The sequence below is a fragment of the Littorina saxatilis genome, linkage group LG1 (assembly GCF_037325665.1).
Source record: "Littorina saxatilis isolate snail1 linkage group LG1, US_GU_Lsax_2.0, whole genome shotgun sequence".
Classification (NCBI taxonomy): Eukaryota; Metazoa; Mollusca; class Gastropoda; order Littorinimorpha; family Littorinidae; genus Littorina; species Littorina saxatilis.
Genome location: NC_090245.1, coordinates 26,770,096 through 26,792,677, shown reverse-complemented (window position 1 = coordinate 26,792,677; position 22,582 = coordinate 26,770,096). Strand labels below are relative to the sequence as shown.

General features: G+C 44.3%; 1 protein-coding gene across 2 annotated transcripts in view; it reads left to right on the top strand.

Moving 5' to 3' along the window:
* LOC138965731 (CD109 antigen-like) overlaps nt 1-22,371 on the top strand; it is a 47,310-nt gene extending 24,939 nt beyond the window's left edge. For both annotated transcript variants that reach the window (XM_070337897.1, XM_070337898.1), the window contains exons 23-37: nt 657-773; nt 1,953-2,090; nt 2,580-2,751; nt 3,706-3,894; nt 5,629-5,710; nt 13,771-13,948; nt 15,043-15,144; nt 15,593-15,773; nt 16,199-16,434; nt 17,156-17,317; nt 18,185-18,247; nt 18,485-18,651; nt 18,919-19,093; nt 21,497-21,602; nt 22,030-22,371. In XM_070337897.1, the coding sequence (XP_070193998.1) occupies nt 657-773; nt 1,953-2,090; nt 2,580-2,751; nt 3,706-3,894; nt 5,629-5,710; nt 13,771-13,948; nt 15,043-15,144; nt 15,593-15,773; nt 16,199-16,434; nt 17,156-17,317; nt 18,185-18,247; nt 18,485-18,651; nt 18,919-19,093; nt 21,497-21,602; nt 22,030-22,217 (2,256 nt within the window). In that variant the 3' untranslated portion in view covers nt 22,218-22,371. The remainder of the gene's footprint in view (nt 1-656; nt 774-1,952; nt 2,091-2,579; nt 2,752-3,705; nt 3,895-5,628; nt 5,711-13,770; nt 13,949-15,042; nt 15,145-15,592; nt 15,774-16,198; nt 16,435-17,155; nt 17,318-18,184; nt 18,248-18,484; nt 18,652-18,918; nt 19,094-21,496; nt 21,603-22,029) is intronic.
* The last annotated feature ends 211 nt before the right edge of the window (nt 22,372-22,582 follow it).

Genomic DNA, 22,582 nt, shown 5'->3' with positions numbered 1-22,582 from the left:
GGTGTGTGTGTGTGTGTGTGTGCTTAGCTAGGGTGTGTGTGTGTGTGTGTGCTTGCTGAGATAGCGTGTGTGTGTGTGTGTGTGTGTGTGTGTGTGTGTGCATGCTTAGCTAGGGTGTGTGTGTGTGTGTGTGTGTGTGCTTAGCTAGGGTGTGTGTGTGTGTGTGTGTGCATGCTTAGCTAGGGTGTGTGTGTGTGTTTGTGTGTGTGAGTATTTACCTTGCTTACCAGTGTATTTGTGTGTACATGCAGGTTCATAGATGTAGATGTGTCTGTCTGTCTTTGTGCGTCTGTGTGTGCTTCTCTATGAAATTAACAGTGGAGGTGACACTGTGTTAGTGAGCCTGTTTTCATGCATAGAATTGGTGCTTCTGCTGAAGATCCAATCCTTAGCTCATTTTGTATGTGGGGTCAGTGAAAATGGCCACAGACGCACTGCAGTGCTGTCCTTTGTCTGAGAAATGCACACACAGCAGTACTTGGCTATCGTTGTAAACTCAGCTACTTTTACTGTGTCTAATGTGAGTGAGTGTTCCATCACTTGAGCCCTCCAACATATATCCGATATCCTCCTTGGTTTAGAAGAAGCATGCTTGTAAATGAAGGTATCTGTGAGTGTTCAAGTTTGCAGTTTTGATATTTCTGTGTCTTCTAAAGGTGCTGATCACCATGCACGGCAGCGACAACTACGAGTTTGTGACAGTGGAGGAGCTGGGATGGGTGTATTCCTACAGACCCAACACACACAAGGGAGACCATCAGACCATTGTCTTTGTGAGTTTATTCAGACACAGTTGACCTTAGGAGTATGCTGTGGGTTTGTGTGAACAGGTTAGACCTATTACACAGACAGACATGCACGCACACACACACTTGCACGTACCCACGCATGTACACACACGCATGCATGCACGCACACCATGCACGCACACACACGCACACACACACACACACACACACACACACACACACATGCACGCACACACACATGCACGCACACACACACACACACACACACACACAGAGGCACACACACACACAGACACACACACATACACACACACTCACTCTCTCTCTCTCTCTCTCTCTCTCTCTCTTGCTTGCTCACTTATACATTCTTTCGATTGATAACAAATACAGACACACATATATACAAAAACATGCACACTTAAACACTCACATTCTCACTCTTCCCACCAACCCAACCATCCTTACTCCACAGCAGACCTGTTTACTCTTACGGAATGGGTGGAAGTTTTATGGATTTAAGATCGTTTTTCCGCTTGTCCGCGCACTGCTTGAAGTCTTCCGCAATTTGGCGTGATTTCGAGAAAACATATTTGTGATGTTTTCGGTAAAAAGTCACGATAGTTTTCTCAGTATTAAGACGTCTTTCGTCCATTTCCGGTTAGAACGGTGTCTTCTTCCAGGACTTAGGTTACACGTGTTGCCTGTTGGTGTCCTTTTGCAAAATGCCTCCAAAAAGAAAGGAACAACACCGACACCGACGCGAAACTGACGATGAAGAGCGCGATAGTGCGTGTGGGGCAAAGAAGAAGAGAATCTATTATCAGAAGTGGAAAGAAGATTACTCAAAGAAGTATCCGGACTTGACGGTTTCCAGGAAATTTGGACCAAGCCATTCTTACTGCTCACTGTGTGACAGTCATTTCTCGATCACTCATGGTGGGAAGAATGATTGTGAACGGCACGTACAACAATGACGCTATCATGTAATGTAGAATTAAGTTTATCATTTCTTTGCACACAGCAAATTATGAAAAAAAGAGTGTGTTTTATTGCTTTAGAGCGAGTTTGTGGCTTTAAAAAAAATCTTCCTCATGAAGTGGAAAATCTTCCTCATTTTCCTTCAAATCTTCCTCATGGGTCAATGTAAGGGTAAACAGGTCTGCCACAGGCACACACCCTGAATAATTTTTTTTTATCCTTCAGTTGGAGCCAGGCGAGTCCAAGGACATCTACATGCCCATAGTGCCTTCACAGGATCTGATTCAAGGCATGCTGACGTTCCATGTCAGTGCCACATGTTTCATGGAACGAGACGAATACACTGGCAATATGACTGTCATTGTAAGTTGCTGGTTTATTTTAGTTAACATACTCCAGAAACAGCTTTATACTGTTCTTCAATTGCTATGATTTTCTTAAAAGTTATGTTTTAAGTGTGTGTGTTATTAGATGGTTTAAATGATGGTCATCTTTGACTACAAAGCACTAACGTCATCACTTTGAAATGAGTTTTTTTTTAAACTCTTTATTTGTAATGTTAGAAAAAACGAAGAAGAATAATGAAATTACCAATAATGTGTGACGAAGAATAAGTCAAAATTAGAGACAGAGCAAAAATGGTGTTGTCTGTAGGTAGACAAAGAAGAAAGTGGCCGAACGCGGTCAAGGGGAAAGCATCCACGCTAAGCTGGCTGGAACAATCTCTGGCATTGCCCAGCGATTGGTCCATGTGCTACTCATTAATATTCATGAGGTTACAGCGGAGGAATTCTGATTTCCCATAAATGTCCTTGTTACCCACAAGACTTTTTATGTTATTTGTTTTTGCAGCCGGATGGTGTGATTAACTACTACCACACTCCCTATCTGATCGATTTGATTCGATTCGCCTCCATTCAAGTTCCTGACTTTGACGTGCCAGTGCCAGAACAGTTTGTAGTGCCAGAGGTCAGAGAACATCTGTATGTTCCTGGCTCTGCCAAGTCTGAGCCCAGTCTCTTCGGTGAGTGGGAACACTAATAGTGTCTGAGTGTGGTGTGTGATCAAAGCTGAAATATATGTATTCATCTCCAAACGGTGTGTCCCTGCGTTCAATACGCACTAGAATCCAAAGTAACGTACAGTAGAACCCCCTTTTAAGACCTAAAAAAATCTGAAACATTTTGGTCTTAAATTGGGGGGGGGGGGGTGTCTTAAAAGGGATGTTCAGCTGTATAAGAAATTCATGGAGGTGGTCCCGCGATGCACTAAACCTGAAAAGGGCGGGACCCAGGATGCAATACATATTTGTTGTCATGCATCTCGTGGGTACTTTTCATAAAATGTTCTGCTAGATCTGTACCACTGGGAAGACAGAAGAACAAGAAGTACCAATGCAAATGTATGGAGTCAACGTAACCAATATGACCCTAAGGTTTTTGTGAAGGGCTCAGAGAACTTCCAATAATCAGCATTACATGAGCGCTCCAAAGTAGGTCAAGCTTTTGTAGGGAGCCCTGATTCTGTTTCTTTTTATGAGGAAGTGTCAAGTTCAAAACTGCTCTTAGCTTTTGTAGAGAGAGAGAGAGAGAAGCGGTAGAAAGCGGAAAAGAAGTTGCACCTCCATATGTGTTTGCTTATGTTCATGCAGATAAATCTGTGAGCATACCTGTTGTCATGTACAGGTGTGTGCATGTGTGCGTACAGCCCGTCTGTGTGTGTTGGTGCATGTGTGACAGCGTCTGTGGTTTCTGTGTTTGAATGCACATATCAGCTAAGGTGTCAAAGAAGTACTTGTTCCTTTAGAGAAAACTCCTGAAAAGAGTTGATGCAGCTTTGCAAAGTTTAATGTCCTAACGAGCAGCTTTGGTCAGTTGCATTTACAGCTAAGAGCCAGATTAAGTTTTAAACTTGCTTTATCCTCTTTTAGCTGTGCACATTTCTTCATCTTAACTATCATTTTTAAATCATTCCACAGGGGATGTGGTCACACCTGGATTCTTTGAGGAATACCTGAACGCAGAGAACGTGATGCACCGGCCGTATGGAGGAGGAGAACAGATCACGTTCAACTTTGCCTACAACCTGATAACCCTCAAGTTCATGAAGGCATCCCAGCAGTTGTCTGATGAGCAGCTGTTGAACACTCTGAGGAAATGCAATATTGGTCAGTCGAGTCAAATTTTTTGTCATGTGTTATTTAAAATGAATTTCTTATTAATGTAACTGAGTGCCTGAAGCACAAGAATCACCTTTGGAGGCAAAGCCAGTCGCAACAGGATTGAGATTTCAGAGCTATATTAATAGCCCTATGAAAAATGCTATGGGAACGCAGAGGTTCGCATGAGCATTACAGGTGACAACAGCAGCCAGACTCCATCACAAACAGCTACTCCGCATCTCACGGGTGTGTTGTCTACCGACGTACCAAAATGGTCAAGCTACTAGTATAAATAGCTAACACTTTGGCAGGGAGACAACTCCGTCAATGCAGAGCCGCTGCCTGTGACAGGGGGGACTACTGCGTCACCCTGTAACATCAATACTATTCAACAGATTAATGGCACAGACATAAACAGGTATTGCACAGTCTCTATACCTACAGAATGACTCAATAGTGCAAGTATAATGGTGGAGTAAAACAGTGAACATATCAAAGCAAGAAAGGGAAATATGAAAGAAGATAAAGGAGACAGACATGTATGTAATGACTAAAGACAGAGCAAGAATGGACAGAAGATGGTACAGATTAAGAATGGGAAAAACATTGGTAAAATAAAAGGTAGAGGTAGTCCCATAACCATGCTTTGTCATAGGGAAGCGAGATGTTGGTAAAACAAAAGGTAGAGGAAGTCCCATAACCATGCTTTGTCATAGGGGAGCGAAGATGGTACAGATTAAGAATGGGAAGAACATTGGTAAAACAAAAGGTAGAGGAAGTCCCATAACCATGCTTTGTCATAGGGGAGCCAAATGTTCGAGATGTCAACTTCTCCAGCTTTATGAGGGCGGTGCCCATCTCTTCTCCCTTGCTGCCTTCCCCTTCCCCGGCCCTCAATAGGGTCAGGTACCCATTTCCAGCTGGGTCTTCTTCTTCTGCGTTCGTGGGCTGAAACTCCCATGTACACTCGTGGTGTTTTTTTTGCATGAGTGGAATTTTACGTGTATGACCGTTTTTTACCCTGCCATTTAGGCAGCCATACGCCGTTTTCGGAGGAAGCATGCTGGGTATTTTCGTGTTTCTATAACCCACCGAACTCTGACATGGATTACAGAATCTTTTTCGTGCGCACTTGGTCTTGTGCTTGCGTGTACACACGGGGGTGTTCGGACACCGAGGAGAGTCCGCACACAAAGTTGACTCTGAGAAATAAATCTCTCGCCGAACGTGGGGAGGAACTCACGCTGACAGCGGCCAACTGGATACAAATCCAGCGCGCTACCGACTGAGCTACATCCCCGTCCTTTCCAGCTGGGTGAACTGAAAAGCACTTGGAAAAATTGGGTACAGTGGTACCTGCGATGTGAGGCCCCTCTGATGAGTGGACAACTCCCATGCAAGGACACTTTCTGGAGGCCCTTTGTCTATTATCTCTACCAAAATATACCTGTCATGACAGGCCACCTGCAATGTAGGGACACTTTTGGCTGGTCCCAAGGGTGTCCTTTCATTGCAGGTACTCCTGTAGTAGCATTCGCCCCGAGTGTGGGGTCAAACCCAATTTCAGGCGTGAGAGGCAAGTTTTCTAACCACTATGCCCCTTTGACTCATTGGACATTGGACAGCTTTCGAAAAATGTGAGAGTGTACAGAAAATGAGTAATGCAATATCAGTCATTGTTACAATACAGAATGTACAAAAAGTAAAAAGATACCTTTTTTTTTTGATAATCCTTTTTAGCCATGCAGCGAGTGTTGAGCTACATGAACGGGTCTGAGGGCAGTTTCCACATGTTCCGAGACGACCCGACTCCCAGTGTCTGGTAAGTTAGCTGTAGTTTTTCTGTTGGTGTTTGTTGTCAGTATTTAGTACTGTTGCAGCTGAACGTCACATGTGAAAAGAGAATAAAAAATCAGTAGAATTAAAACCAGTTAAGACTGATTAAGGTGGCATTATTAGCTGAAGACTCGCGAAAAATTGCAAAAAATCATAAAAATTTTTGTTTTTGTTCTTTCTGCATGAAATTTGGTCTACATGTTCAAAATTGTATGGTCTTTCACCTAGAGTTCTCAATTTGGGTGTAACTCCAATATTTATGTGCTAAAAATGAAATTTTCTTCCTCACTTGTAATTACGAAATAATGAAATATTGTATTCTTTTATACATGATTGCATTAACACTAAAGGGAGTAGGGCTTAGATCTTTGGGGACATTAAAATATGCCTCAGGGACTGGCTTTTGTTCCTCTGGCTACCTTGCATAATGATTATTTTGTTTGTTTTGATTTTTTAGAAAATGTACTTATTTTGACGTTAAAATTCAACATTAAATTACATTCTTATCCCAACTCACATAAATGCAATTTACTTCAGTCTAGTGCTAGGACGCTGAATCGTCACCTTGGTAACAAGGGGAGGTAACCCTAAAAAAAGAGCGACCTTGACCCTTTAATATAACGAAGTCTCGCGTGACTTCCTGACCTTGCCGCCATCTTTGAATCATACTCATACTCTCTTCAGCGCTCAGTGGACACGGACGTGTTCGTTTTCGCTCCGGCTTTTCAGCCGTTTTTGTCTGATGCTGCTTGTGTCAGACCCACACCTTGGTACTCGTGCACGTTCCTCTGCTCTCTACGTGTGTTTGGGGTGAGCTATTTTGATATTTTCATTGATAGTTTGACTTAGGTTTTGCCAGCGCTTAGCTGTTGTTTACACTTTTCACCCACCATGTCGGTTAGTGGTAAAAGGAAACTCTAAGCCAGTGGCGGAGCCTTCTCCTGTCAAATAAGCCTCCCCGTAAATCGAAAGCCTGTGCGAGTTTCGCTGTGATTATCGTCTCAGATCAGGGCCGGACTACCGGGGGGGTTATGGGGGTTGCGCAACCCCCCCCCCTAGCCTAAACATGTACCTTACTTATTTAATTTTTTTTTATTATTGCTTATTTTATGCCGTTTCATGCAAGGAGCGACCATTTTCCTATCTCAGAATATGACCTACCCGTCAGCTTCAGGGGGCTTCGCCCCCTGACCCCCACAACGAGGGGGGGGGTGGGTGGGTTCTAGGGTTTCCGGACCCCCCCCCCAACCCCAGCCAAAAAATAAAAATATTGAATGAGGTATGCATTTCTTTATTTTACATTGAGTTTCAATTTTTGGGGTATTAATCAGTGACAAAATCTGCTGCCTGAAACTGGTAATGATCATCCTCAGAATGCACCAGATTGCACCATTTTGCATCCTTTTTTTCAAAATTTTCCGGGGGGGCATGCCCCCGGACCCCCCTAGCAAGCTAGGCGCTTCGCGCCGTCGGCTCAGCGCTTCGCGCCTTCACACACATATCTTCACAATATACTTTTGAAAAAAAAACAGTCATAAAATGAGCTGATCCGCCCCTGCCGCCAGGGGGACATCCCCCTGGGCCACCACTGGCAACCCCCCCCCTCCTCTTCGCCTAGTCCGGCCCTGCAGATCTCTTGTCAAATCTTCTTTCGATTTTATTATTGACATGCCTGAATTTTCCATGCCAAATTGCCTTCGGAATCAATTACAGTCGCTTCAGGTTCTAGCTCTGTTAGTGATAAGCAAGATGTTTCTGTGTTTTTGCGCTCAATGAGCTACTGTTGACATGCCTGTTTTTTACCCATGCCAAAATTGTCTTAGAATCAATTACAGTTGCTTCAGGTTCTAGCTCTGTTGGTGATTTAGCTAGGTGTTTGTGCCTTTTTGCGCTCTCTGAGCTCCCAGATTTCAGCACTTTCAGCAGTATTTTCGTCGACCAAGGCAGTACTGCTGTCTTTTCCTCCTGGTGTCGGGGATTCCCGTTCCCTGGGCAGGGTGCGTGTTCCTCCTTTGGCCACAGTCACGTCCGCTGACGTGCATGCGTCTTTTGATGGCAGCGACGGTTTTTCTCTTCTGCGTTCTCAGGCCTCTTCTGGTGGTCGGCCTGTTAACGATCAAGGTATTTATTCTTCGTTAGTAGCCGGGTTCTCCGGCCAAAGCGAAGATCGTATACTGGAGCAAGTAGCCACGCCGGTACGCCGCGCCGTGAGTGAAAGCCATCCCAGTGTGATGCCGCTCCGTAAGCTCGAGCGGATAGCACAGGGGGTGAGCCCAGATACGTGTTCGGTCTCACCGAACAGGGGACTTGCGTTCGTTGTCACCACCGCATGGCGATCGGTAGGTGCGGCGTCGCAGCATTCCCCGCTTCCGTCCGTCAGGGCGGAAGCAGTCCCTAGGGACACACTGCGTTCGTTGTCACCACCGCATTGCGTTCGGTAGGTGCGGCGTAGCAGCATTCCCCGCTTCCGTCCGCCAGGGCGGAAGCAGTCCCTAGGGACACACTGCGTGGGTATCGCATCCCTCGCGTGTCGTCTCTTCCGGGCAACGCTTCGCCTGTCTATAGTCAGGGCGGAAGTGTGTTGCCTGGTTGCACGGATGTGCGGGACTTTGAGTTGGATTTCGGTGCTTCCGTTCAGGAAGATGAAGATTCTGACTTCCGGATGCCGGTTAAACTTCCGCAAGCAATGGCTTTGGCAGCGGAGGTGGCTTCGCGGTATTTCGAGGAGGGTGTTGCAACATCTGTTGGTTTGTTTGCACAACCTCCTTCCGCTTTCGGGGATTTCCGTTTCTGTTCTGAGAAGCAGCAGTTCCGTTTTCGGGAATCCCCGTTGGTAGTGTTTGAGCTTTCTAAGCTACTAGCTACTGTTCAGCATGGCCGTGCGTTTCACGCTGTACTGCTGTTAACAGCTCTTGGTCTGGCTCCTGTTTCAGCGCAGCCTTACCTTGCTTCTTCGTGTTTAGCCTCAGCTTTGCCTGCTGGTTTGGCTAAGAAGTTTACACTGACTGCCGCATATCTCAGTCAGGTTGATTGACTTGTTTGCCTTGCCTCGTTCCGGTCACACCGGAGCTTGCAGTCGGCAAGATGGATACAGCAGAGACAGAGTATTCCCGTTTACGGAGAATTCTCTTTTGTCTTTGGAGGAGACTGGCTTACGCTTGCTTGAGTTATTGTCTCTCTCTGAGTCCTTGCAGAGATCTCTGTCGAGATCTATCGCGTTGTCATTGGGCTCATTCAAGTTTGATGGCGATGTGGTAGAGAAAGACGTCGCTTGTCTGTTAGAGAAGACGGCTACAGTAGAACAGTACGTTATACTGAGTCCTCTCTCTTGCTCTGAGGGAATAAGCACCTGATCTTTTCGAGTTCGAAAACTTTGCAAAGTTTTTTTCTCGTGTTTATCTTCTCTGCGCTTGTCAACTTCGAGTTTTGTCGTGACGCACGGGAGATGGAAGTTATGACGCTTCTAGCCGCTTTGACTAAAGTCTACTGAGCAGCGGAGCCTCCCAGCGCTTTTATTTGCACATTCCGTGCACGCGGCAGGTTCTCCTTTCCCTCTAGGATTTAAGATTTAGAGTCACTTTTGAGTCACTTTAATCTTTTCCTTTTCAGAGGTTTGCTTGTCTGGTCAGCCATCGCTTGGCTCAGGTTACAAGTAAGAGGCGGATCTACTCCGCTCTTTGTTTTTGTGGCTCATCAGGGGAGTGTTCGCACGTTTATGCTACGGTGCTTTCCTCCCCATCTTCTGGGAGGAGCCGTGAACTGCTTCAGCTTGCCACTTTTGCCTCATTTAGGCAAGGTAACAAAGCTAAGCAAACACACTTAGGGTTAGACCCTCTGCCTTAGGCAGCTTTGTGGTAGGTACGCCCATCTATGGTGCGGCATATCTCTTATTTTTCACCTTCTCGGGTGAAGCTGCTAAGGCCGCTAATTTTTCGCCTCAGTGGCGGAAAAACAAGGCAAGCTGTTAAAACAATCTCGGCTTTTACGGTTTACGGAATCGCGCTTTCTCTTTAGAGTCATAAGCTTTGGGTTCCGACAAATCGCCAGAACATGTCCAAATTTTTGGCTCACATTCTGACTCAAAATCTCTATTAGGCTCGCTGAGCTACTGTTCGTAGCCTCTCAGTCGGGTCTTTTCCGGCTAAGCCTACCTCTTGAGGCGACTTTCGCTGCGCAGCACAAAGGACTCGCAGAAATTCCTTAGTTTCAGCTTTTCTTTCTGAGAGGTTACGGAAAGAACTTAATCATCATCATGTGGCTAAACTTAGGTTTGGCACAGAAGTCTTGAGCATTGGGGTGGTTTTTCTCCCACACGCAAAAGACGGTGAGTTGTTGTTTTTGTTTTGCCAGCAATGAATAGAATCACATTCCTTGAGGTCAGTGTTCTACTTTGGCATTACGCCTTGCAGGGCTTTCTCCCGCGAGTTAACAGGCTACACTCTCGTTGTAGCCTTCACTGCGACGGCCCCTGGATTTTTCTTAAATTTGCAATGTGCTAGGAGTTTTCTCCTACATCGCAGAATGGTACGCATTTGTTCGCCCTGTTAGATTCTTTAGCCTTCTCGGCTAGGCCGTCGAAGTGACGTCACACGTGTCACAGTATGGCATACAGGCGCCCGGTTTTACCGCGCCTTCCCCTCTGTTTATCCGAAAGTTGAATCTTGGTTTTTCATTTCAGGGATTCAGCTTTGGGTACTTTCTCAGGTCTTTCTGCACGCTTTCTAAGCGTCAATTTAGGCTGAGCCAATTTCGCTCAAAGGGCAGAGGGAGGGTACAGCTTACCTTCCCCTCAGCGATTTTTCCCAACTTTAGGTTTCTAGTACTTGATTTTCCAGTTAAGGAAACCTTGGTTTTATACGGAAGCCGTATTCTATCCCTAGGCCGGTTCTCTTACTTTGAGATTATTTTCTCAAAGGTTTTTTGAACTGACTTCATGTAATGCCTCTGATGTTACGGTCATCGGGAAACTGAAATTTGAAGACGCTCACGCACCCTCTCTCGGGATGGGAGCTTAGTCTAAGAGCGTATCGGGTTACTGATACCCTCGCGTGCTTTTCCCAATTGCGGGCTGGGCTATCATAGTACTAGCATGCAATCAGGTTTTCAATACTCCTTACGTTTCACTCCTGTTTTTGCAATAGGGAAAATTTACCCTCATCTTTGTAGCCTCGGCTTAGTCTTTTTCGTTTTTCAGCAAAGGCCGCAATTCGGTCTCGTTCTGACCACCGAGGTTAAGCGTCATCGGTCTCGGTTGCTACCGGGACGGGTGACCGTTTTTGAATATGGGCCTTTCAGGCATTCTTTCTAACTTTCAAGCTGTGGCCTTATGGCTTCAGCTATTGTACTGCTGTTTTCTCACACTCGAACTCAGTGGCGCTTTGTTCCCGCGAGGCATTCTTTTCCGGTTAACAGAAGTTCGCCCTCTTTATTTCAAGCCACGGGGTAGAGAGATGGGTACTTTGCTCTCTCTGACACCACTCCCTTAGCCATCGAGGACAATGGTTGTCTTCTCTGGGCTTGTTTTCCTATCAGAGCTTCATCCTTTTATTTGAAAGGATCAGTGGCATTCTGTCACACTCCCGCAAACGGGTCCTTCCTCCTCACTTGTTAGCCTTTTGAGATAAGGCAGTAAGGTGAAGGAAAAGGGGGGGGGGGGAGTGTATTTTGTATCTTGGACTATTCTCTTTTGAGCTCTGTCCAGACGGTTTGTTAGAACATGGGCCTATTTCTGTGCCTTACGTGAATTAGGCTATGCTTCTCCCTAATCTTGTCAGTGTGACTTGTTTAGCTCGCATTATAAGATGACAGGTCTCTTTTCTCAGAGAGACCATATACTGGATAGGGTTCAATACAAAAGACCACTTCAAGACAAGTCTGGGTCTTTTGGTTTCGGAGTTTTAATGCTCCACAGGTTTTGAACCGCTGCATTCTGCTAGCCTTCATAAACATTACGTGAAACGTTCTTCCTTTTCTCCTAGCTGCAGCGCGCAGAGGTAGCGAGATTCACACACTCTTTGGCTTACAGTGTTATGTAGGTTTCAATAGAGGCTCTCTACCTCACTCTGTTTCTGTCCAGACTTTTTGTCAGGCATCAACAACTAGGACAACCATCTCTGATGGTTTTTATAGTTTTCCTCTTTCTAAGATTCTTGCCATAGGCGATCCATTGTTATGAATCTGATCAGTTATCTCATTATGCTCCTTCCTGTCCTTTACAGGAGGTTTAAAGGTTCATAAGCAAAACTACTCTTATCGTTTTTGATCACAAGGGTAGACAGGTTCTTATCTACGTTGGTGTTCAAATTAGTAGGATATCCCGAGGTCCTTGACTTCTTCTACTGGATATCGTAGGAGCTCTCTATCATCCTTTACCTGCGTGGCTTTTGCAGCGCGCGGCGTTACGGTTCTAACGCGCTTCAAGCAATGGTTGCAGCTGGGTATATTTTTTTGCCTAGCTTATAGATTGAGCATCCCACCACCTTTATTAGCAATCTGCATTTATGTGAGTTGGGATAAGAATGTAATTTAATTATAAATTTTAATAATAAATTTTAATTTGATTATATACTTACCCAACTCACATAGTGAATACCCTCCCACCTGCCCCGCTTTTGAGGGTTTTGTGGTTTCCTAAAAAAAAGAGGGGTTTTTCTGTTCGCTTTCGATCGTATGAGTATGATTCAAAGATGGCGGCAAGGTCAGGAAGTCACGCGAGACTTCGTTATATTAAAGGGTCAAGGTCGCTCTTTTTTTAGGGTTACCTCCCCTTGTTACCAAGGTGACGATTCAGCGTCCTAGCACTAGACTGAAGTAAATTGCATTTATGTGAGTTGGGTAAGTATATAATCAAATTAAAATTTATTATTAAAATTTATAATTAAACATATCATATTTTCATTATGTGAAGAGTTTTAGTTATGCCTGAGGAACAAAAGCCAGCCACTAGTGTTCTAAAACTGTGCCCTAAATTTGAAGAAAATATCTTTGATAGTTTTTAAAATATCTGGTCAAAACCGTTAAAAACATGCGTTTTTGCGTTAACTTTTCAACCGTCAAAATAGACAAAGAGGCCATACCTTCCACTCCATGCTCAGTGACCCCCAGCCATGTAGGGTAATCCCTCCCTCTCTGCCCCCTGTTCATCTGCCTGCAATCTCTGCTGTCTCTTGGTGCTTCTGGCTTCATGTGTTGCTTGTTGGGACTGTCTTTGGGCATTTTTTTAAATTCTTTTCGCATCTTTCAATTGGCACCAGGACATAGTGAACCCACCCACTTCCAGCGCTAGCTGCCTCAAAACTGATGCATAATTGGCTGCACCATCATTGAAGACTCCCACAGCCAGTGAGAGAGCAGTGTTGAATTGCATGATGGAAAATCTCTTTGAGCACTGCAGTTTATGTTGGAACAGTGAAATGCAAAAACTGATGCGAGTCCTACTCGCTTTGTTTCAATCAGTTTTACACTTTCTTTGCAAAAACGACACACCAAGTTTTCTGAGATGTTTAAATTTAGAAGCTCTATATCAATGATTCTGTTTCTAAGTGGAACATTGTCTGCAGTAACATCTTCAATATGACTTTTGTCAGTGTTTGTTTCTTTGAATTCTGTGAAGCTGTTGCTAAGTTTCTGTTCACTACGTGTGGGCGTGGCACTTTGGTCACACGTTTTACTACTACAGGGTACAGGCTCAGGCTCAGTCCCACCCTCTCTCAGTGAACATGACTGTGGCTTTTGCTTTCTTGGACTCTTCGTTTGAACCTTTGGAGTGTTGATTACCATGAAACTTTCGCTTCTGAGGGAGTTTTGCCCTTCTCTTTGCATCACAAGGCATGGTAAATGTTACTGACAAACCACACCAGCTATGTTACAGTGAAAAAAGATAGATAAAGAGCATCTTATCTTCATGTGATTACAATGTAGCACCGTTGGTTTTAGCACACTTAGAAGAAACTGTCAAGTTTTACACTGTATTCAAGCGTCTACACACTCAGTAGCTGCATCTTTCTGTCTATGCAACCTTTATTAATGTTACTCTTTGTTTTACAGGCTGACAGCCTTTGTGGCCAAGACGATGCACCAAGCCAGGTTCGGCGAGTGGGAGCGTGACCTGTTTATCCCCCTTGAGCTTATCAATCGCATGGTCATTTACCTGTGCTCCCAGCAGAACAAGACTACCGGAGCCTGGGATCCAGATCTGAACCGCCCCACTTATGACCGCAAGATGGTAAGGAGGGGTGGGAGGGCTGGGGATGGAAGATTGCTAGAGTCTCACAAAATTGTGGAGGTGAGAGCTGAGATTAAGTAGTTTATTCTTGAGCTAGAAATGTGGGGTAGAGAAGTTTTTGGTAGTCTGTGTGAATGTGTGTATACATGAAAACATAATTATATGGAAGGATAGTTTGTTAGTGTTTGGTCAAAAATGTGGAATACAGATCAGGGAGGATAATTTTGGTTACTGTGTTCACGTGTGTGTGTTTCACGTGTGTGTGTATGCGTGTGTATTTGCACAACTCCGAGTCTGTGCATGCACACTTGTGTGTCTTAACTCTATCAGCCCTGACTGCAGTGCAGGCTCAGCAGCCTCTCCAGCCTGGAGGGTTTTGGCACTGTAGTGCAAATCTGATGGGTACTTCACTAAAGCGCTTCTAACTCTGCAACTAATAGTTGTAGACACATAAAATTTTGTGTGTTGTATGATAAGTGCATGTTCTTACCTGTTGAGTAGCAGTCAGTACCTTCTGAAGTGTGTAAAGTTCAAAGAAATCCTTCTTCCAAGTCACAAACACAACACCAAAAAGTATGTAAACACACCACTCTGTCACAGTTGTGCCAACAAGTCACAGGATGTTTCCGTCTCACATTTGCATCAAAGCCCGCGCACAGGTCTTGTGCACTCAAATCACCACTTGTTTCACTTGTTTGAGACGAAGTAACGTCGCATTCGGGATCATAATCACTCTCATCGTTGAGGAAAATCTCGTCAAGAACCTGCCTCAACGAGTAGCGGCGTTGGTTGCTCATATTTCGCAGGTAAAATGCTCAAAAAACACTCAATCGGACGATTTTCGTTCGCCAAATTGCGACATACAAAGAAGAAGGAAGTGGGAACAGATTTACCTCCCTTGCTCGTGACCTGTCTTTTATTTTTAGATCAGAAACATCGACAGAAAAGATGCGTGTCGCCGCCCGACAGTTTGTCGGGCACAAGTGTTGAAAGCTGCTAAGGAGCGCCCGACAAACTATCGGGCGCAGGGCGGAAAGAGTTAATATGATGAGTCCGTTTGTTGAAAGAGTGAAAAACGTATGTTTCTGTTACAGGCATCATACGAAGCCATGAAGTCGGAGCAGATGCATGCAGATCGTATTCCACTCACTGCCTACGTTCTGATCGCTCTGTACGAGACCAAGGATGTCTCTGGGGTAATTTGATTTAATTTGTGTGTGTGTTTGTGGGTGTGTATTTTTTGCTATCTGTGGGCATGTGTGCATGCAAGTGTACCTCTGTTTGTCTTTGTGCCTACCTGTCGATGTTTCTGTGATTTCAGCTCAGTGTTTTACTATTTTGTCCACGTTTATGCGAGCTTATGTGCTGTTCATATTATGCATAGATGTTCTTTTATGTTCCATGTTAGGAAATGCTTACCGAATTTTCAAATCCATAACAAAAAATCAGTTTGACTGAAATTTAAACAACCAAAATTGACATTTATTTTAGTCACAACCAGTGCCTGTAACATCCGTTTACTGTTATTTTTCTAACGTTTTCTTTATTAGACCGCTACTTAATTAACTTTTTGTTGGCCTTTGGCAAGTCAGAATGCGCCAGGAAAACATATTTCAAAACTTGCGTTACCTCTTTTTCTTCCAGGAAGCCCTAGGTTGCTTGGACACTGCGCGAGCCAGTGCTGTCAACTTCCTTGGTAGTCAGATGGCAGCCATCCCGAAAGAGGAAGTGTTCCATCTCGCCATCACCACCTACGCCCTCTCACTATCCCAGGAGAAATCCAGCAAGGCCTTTGAACGCCTCTGGAGTTGGGTTCGCAATGATTGTGAGTATTGCAAGGGATGTCTCAGAATGGATGATAAATGTTAATCCATGTCTTCTTCTTTTCGTTCGCTTAATCTATGTCTCAAGATGGATGATAAATTTTAATCTATGTCACAAATGGATGATAAATTTTAATCTATGTCACAAATGGATGATAAATTTTAATCTATGTCACAAATGGATGATAAATGTTCATGGCTTGGTGCTCATTGGGTGGTGAGGTATTCAGTGAGAAAGTAGTATTAGTACTGCTTTGAACATAGCAGCGATTGTGTTAACTATTTCAACGGTAGTTGCAACCAGAGTTGTTCCAGTGTTTGTATGGCGGTGCACGAATACATAAAGAATGTGGATATTCTAATGCTTTTTTTGTGTGATATAGATTAACAACAATACTTTTACTTATCACTTTTTTTCTCGTTTCAGCCGAGGGACTCTATTTTGCTGACAGAAAAGTTCCAGAAAACCCATCAGAGATCCTCAACAACGTGCGTTTCCTGCATCCTCGGCAAGAATTAATGAATGACGGCTACGCTACACAGGCCACAGCCTACGCTTTACTGGCTCAAATCAACAACGGCGAGCCAAAGACTTACCGCGACTTGCTCATGGAATGGCTCAACTCCATGCGAAACACCATCGGCGGTTTTGCTTCCACTCAGGTTTGTACCAGCAGGGGTGGGATTTCTTTTGTCCCTGACGGATTTCCGTCCCAAGAAGAATTTTGGCATTTTTTTTTTATATACCTTTTTTTTTTTTAATCCCTGGCAGCTGTTGTTTACACTCCGTTCTGTGAACAGAAGGTCAACTACCTTTCACCATTACCAAATTGATACCTTGAGTGACATGTAGGGAGCAGCAATGACATCATTCTGATCAGTCATCGCTCAACGGCTATCGCCAGTTATCTCTCTGACCGGATGCTACAGTCCTACGCGAATCTATCAAAATAAGAATACAGAGTTATCTCCAATATGTTTTACGCGAGCACTGATCTAAATTTCAGATCAGTGTTCGCGAGACGAAAATGATTGCAGATTGGCCAACTTTGACAGTGATCTCCGTTCTGTCCTCTTCCAAACTTGCAATTTAGAGGAAATATACTTCTCATTTGCTTGTTTCTGCGTTATCCAGTTTTAGTTCAACTGTTTTTTCAAATGAACAGACTCTGCCGTCCTGGCGATAGGATGAACATGGCAGAGAAGATTTTAAAATGATCATTAAAAAATAGTGTTAAATGCTAAGTTTACATTAAACTGAATTACCAAAAGTTTAGTGCAATTACTGATCTGAACAGAGTTTTGACTGGTTATGAAGCAGCACAATACTACACTTAAATGCCAGATAGAGATGTATCATTAACTATGACTGTTTGACTCGCAGGACACACTGGTAGCAATGGAAGCGTTATTCAAGTTCACCCAAGTGGATCCAAACCGGAATGTCTTTGACCTGATGGTTCGTCTGGAGTCCACTGCCACCCCTACCTGGTTCCGGGAACGCTACCTGACCAAGACTGACTACACCAAGCTGTACCAGGATTCTGTGAGTACCGTGGCAGAGTCATGCAGTGATCCCCCTTGTCACTACAGCTCTGCAGGAGTTGTTTTCCTTGATTTCTGTAATAGCATTGCAGGCGTGAGTGATGCGGTGATCCACCTTGTCAATACAGCTCTGCAGGAGTTGTTTCCCTTGATTTATATGATGATGTTACAGACTTGAATTTGGTGATCCCCTTGCCACTATAGCTCTGCAGGAGTTGTTTCCCTTGTTTTCTATAATAATGTTATGGGCTTGAGTGATGTGATGATCCCCTTTGTCACTACAGCTTTGCAGGAATTGTTCAACAAACACCGAAAACTCCAAGTTGACACAATGATAAACAATCAAAATAGTCAATACACTTCAACTAACCTACAACTAAAACTTGTACAGAGAAAGGTTAGAGAAAAATGAAAGCAAAGCAAGAGAGACAGTGCACCACACGTCTTCACAGGACGAAAACCATTCGTTCAGTGACGTATTCCCGCGTTCTATCTCACGTGACCCATTCCTCTCGGAATTGTGGGAGATAAAACCACAATTAGACTTCACTTACTCAGGTAAGCTCGTCATAATTATGTAATTTTATGTTTGGGTGGAGAGGTCTGCTCAATTTGTCTCTCTGTCATGCTCTTGTAAACCTTTGTGTTTAAGGCTTTCCTGAATTGAGCCAGATGTGAGAATTCAGACACTATGATAAAGTTGCAACAGACAGTGAGCAGCAAGGAAGTAAAGGCCCACATCAAGGGAAAACTGATTGGCATGTCATGGTATTTTTTTAGGCAGGGTTTTCATTTTCTGCATGTACTCTTGAATAATCTTGTAATAGATTTGTTTTTTACAGTGCGATTCTTGTATGCATTGTTTCAGATTCCAATTGTGTGGGGAATGGTGAAAGTCCTTGCCCAGGGAACAGGACGTGCTCTCATGCAGGTAACATTTCTCTTGCTCACTCTCTGTCTCATGTCTCGATCTGTCTCTCTTTTTGTGAACTCAGAAATCAGATTCAATCAGTACCAAAGTTCACAAAAATATTGAAAATTAAGTTTGATATTTAAATTCAATCAGAAATAAAACACATCAAAAATATTTTTGTGAACATTCTTTGCGAAGAATTTATTTACGTGTATTTATTTTATGTATTTATATATTTATTTATTTATTTTGCAGCTGACAACCACAGTGAACGTGGAGTACCCACATCTGCTGAAGCAGACAGAGCGAGAGGACATGAATGACCGAGACTCAGACCCAATCCAGTTCTTCGACCTGATGATTGACAGAATCCAGTGGCATGGCCGCAACTTCTCAATCATGGAGATGTACCCTTGTGCCAGGTTAGTTATCAGATTACAAACTGTGTAGAAGGAGTGTACTGCCATTTTGAACAGTTACTAGTATTTGCTGACTGTACAATAGAAAATAATACTGCAGTGTAGTTGAAGTCTCTTTGAAGACCCCCTGAATTATTTGTATTCTATAAGGATAACTCATAACTCTCATTTACCATTGTATATGTTTAGAGGGCTTACTTCACTTGTTTCGTAGATATCTTCAAGTGTAGTCAGGGGCAGTCATTTAACTTCATGGGGATTGTTTTTCAGATGGATATACACAGAGAGAAGTTTGACCAGTGGTTTGGCAGTCATGGAGATTGATATCCCATCAGGCTATGTGGTGATGAACGACACCCTGCGCGACTACGTGCGATCGGGACTGGTGCCCAACCTCAAGAGAGCCGAGTTCTATGGGCGTAAAGTTGTCTTCTACTTCAGCTACGTAAGTGTTTTTATGTGGTTGAAATCAGTGTATAGTTCTTAAAATTTGGAAGCAACAGCTACCTCTGCTACAATTTAAAACAAAAATTTCCTTTATACGATCTAAGAAGACCATAGGTCAGATGATGTTTTGTTTTCAACGTAATTTTTGTCAGACTCTCTGGCGTATTGGTTTACCACACTTTTATTCAGTCATTTTGATGTCAGAGCCATTTCCAGTTCAGTCTTTTCCTTTTTTTAAATTGTTATTAAATTACATATTCTTACCCCAATTCTCATAAATGCATTGACTTCAATCTCACATGCTAGATGTCGAAAAACTACTCAAATTACCTGCCCTTGCAAGGGTGGTAACCAAGCTAAAAACAGACGCCATAGCCGTTGCTATGACCTGTCCCACCTGGTTACCCATAACCCACCGCGCACCACGTGAGCGCCGGCATCCGGAATAATCATTCTCGACTTTTTTACTTGCGCTCAGTCAATTGGAACTAAGAGCCAAAAGCTCATGTTCTTATCTCTTTACACTATAGGTGAAAGAGGCTTCTCTTAATTGACGCTCACAAGAGGTGTTGCTACTTTCATAGGACAGTCCTATGAGTGGTGGCCTATTGAACACAGGGGGGGGAGGGGGGGGGAGGGGGGGGGGGCGTTTAGTCCTCCCTCTGTTCCTTTACATGAGTCCAAAAACTGTTCAAAAAAAGAAACGCATAGCTTGTAATATTTGGTTAATTTAGTTATATGGCTACAAGGATATCCACCAAACTGCAGAAAATGTTTATCTGGTCGTCGACCTTTCGTCCATTGCCACAAGTGAGCTCTGCACGTGACGCATGCGTTATCAGTGGCTACAATGTCAAAATTGCTCATTTGGCATGACCACTCGTCATGCTTCAGTGTAATCTCGTGAAACTCGGGGAATATTGAGCTCTCACCATGTCTTCCAAAACCCATAAAAGCGGATTGTTCGCCACAAAGAAATCGGACGACAATTCAGCGACGAAAGATGGCCCGATTGAGCAGAGAAGACCGCCAAATTGCATTGGGTCGTTTACAAGCAGGCCAAAGTCCAAGTGCAATCGCCAGGCACTTCCACGTGTCCCAGAGCACCATCAGTAGACTGTGGGTCAGGTTTCAAGCCACTGGCTCCGTTGCTGACTTGCCACGAGCGGGAAGACCAAGGGCGACAACTGCTGCTCACGACCGCTTCATACGGCTCCGCCACCTCCGGAATCGTTTCCTGTCGGCCTCATCTTCTGTCCAGGCTCTCCCCGGGCCACACCGATTATCGGACCAGACCGTGCGGAACCGCCTGCATGAAGCTGGTTTGAGAGCTCGCAGACCTCACAGAGGAGCTGTCCTCACCCGCCGCCATCGCCAGAACCGAGTGCAGTGGGGCAACCAGCACCTTCGCTGGACCGTCCGGAATCACTGGAGACACGTGTGGTTCAGCGACGAGTCCTACTTCCTGCTCCAGCGACATGATGGTCGGAGGAGGGTCTACCGGAGAGTAAACGAACGTTACGCGCCCAACTGTGTGGATGAGGCACCCGTTCATGGTGGTGGAGGCGTCATGGTGTGGGGGGCGATCAATACCGCTGGAAGGAGCACCCTGGTGCACGTCCAAGGGCGCATAACTGCCCAGCGATACGTGGAGGAAATTCTGCGCCCACACGCCCTTCCTCTTCTGGCTGACCAGGATGCCATATTCCAGCAGGACAACGCTCGCCCGCACACAGCACGACTCACCACCCAGTTCCTCACCGACCACCATGTCCAGGTGCTTCCCTGGCCATCCATGTCGCCAGACATGAACCCGATAGAACACCTCTGGGATGAATTGGACAGACGTGTGCGCAGGCGAGAAGAAGCGCCGGCAAATCACCGCGATCTATTGCAGGCACTTCAGGAGGAGTGGGACACCATCCCACAGCAAGATATCCGGCATCTGATCCAGTCCATGCCCAGAAGGTGCCGGGCAGTTGTTGCTGCTCAAGGCAGTCACACCCCCTACTGACTTGACAGCCTCGGCACCCAATCGTATTGATTGACTGATTGATTTGAAGATGCAAATGAACTGTGTGTGCATTCAACTGTGTCCATACCAAATTTCAAACAAATAATCTAAATATTGGATTTTCTGTTAATTTTTTTGACAAATAAAACAAATTTGGCAAGTAGCAACTATGCGTTTCTTTTTTTGAACAGTATATATTAATCAAATGAAAATTTACTATTAAAATTTTCCATTCCATTTCAGTTTTGTACAATTTTAGGTGTCTGATTTTGCCCCTCTTCACATATTTCTGTGTTGGCCTTCAGTGGGGTTTTTTCACAGTAGATTAATCTACAACCATGATGCCTCATGCATGCTTATAGTATTACATCTTGTTCACACCAACAGTTGGACCAGAGCTACTCCTGTGTGATGTTCAGAGCGGAGCGGTGGTACCCTGTTGCCAATGCCACAATTCAGCACCGAATGAGAGTCTATGATTACTATGAACCAGGTATGCTTAACTCTCTAACTCTCCTGATTTTAAAGACGCACCTATCTACCTGTTAAGAAATGAAATGGAAAGGATGATACCAGTGTTAGATAGGAAAATCAAAAGCTGTCATCAGGAAAAAGGAAGCATGAGCTTTAAGTCAATAGTGTGATTTTGTTTTCAAAATTCTTCTGCTGTGCAGCAATGTGCGTGCGCATGTGTGCGCGTGTGCATGCGTGCGTGTGTGCATGCGTGTTTGTATGTGTTTGCGAGCGTGTTTGTATGTGTGTGCATGCTAGCACATGTTTACATTCCATGCATGTGGTGCATATGTGCATGTTTGTGTGTGAATGCTTTTCCACTACTAAATTGAACATTTAAATTTTTGGTAATTTGTGTGCATTCTATTTTGACGCTTGCTTCTGAACTCTGCATATTTGTGTTTCAGGGATGCACAACACAACAATGTACACCACATACAACTTGTTTACGCTCAACATCTGCTATGTGTGCGGTTCCTACCAATGCCCGTATTGTCCAAATTTCAATGTCGCTACAGCTATAAAGGCCACGATCACATTGCTGGGATTAATCTCTGGATTCCTCATACAAAGGTTCTACATATTACGGTCTTGATTTTTCTGTCAAGTTGCAAGCATGCATGAATTGATCTGAGCGTAATGGGCGTGACTTGAATGAGTGTGGAGTGTGAAATGTGCACTGAATGAAATATCTAGTTTTGTTTCTGTTTGATAAATGCTTTGGGGGAACTTAGTACATTTTCTCAGGGAGGGGGGGGGGGTGGGGGGTAGGGTAGGGTAGGGTAGGGTAGGGTAGGGTAGGGTAGGGTAGGGGTGGTTTTTGACATTTGGATCAATTACATTTAGATCAATTGATGAAAAGAATGTTGGTACATACCAATTTAAGAAAAGAGGCTCTTTCTGTGTGGAATCTGAATGATGAGAATAATGACTTTATATTATGTGTTTTTGAATAGACTT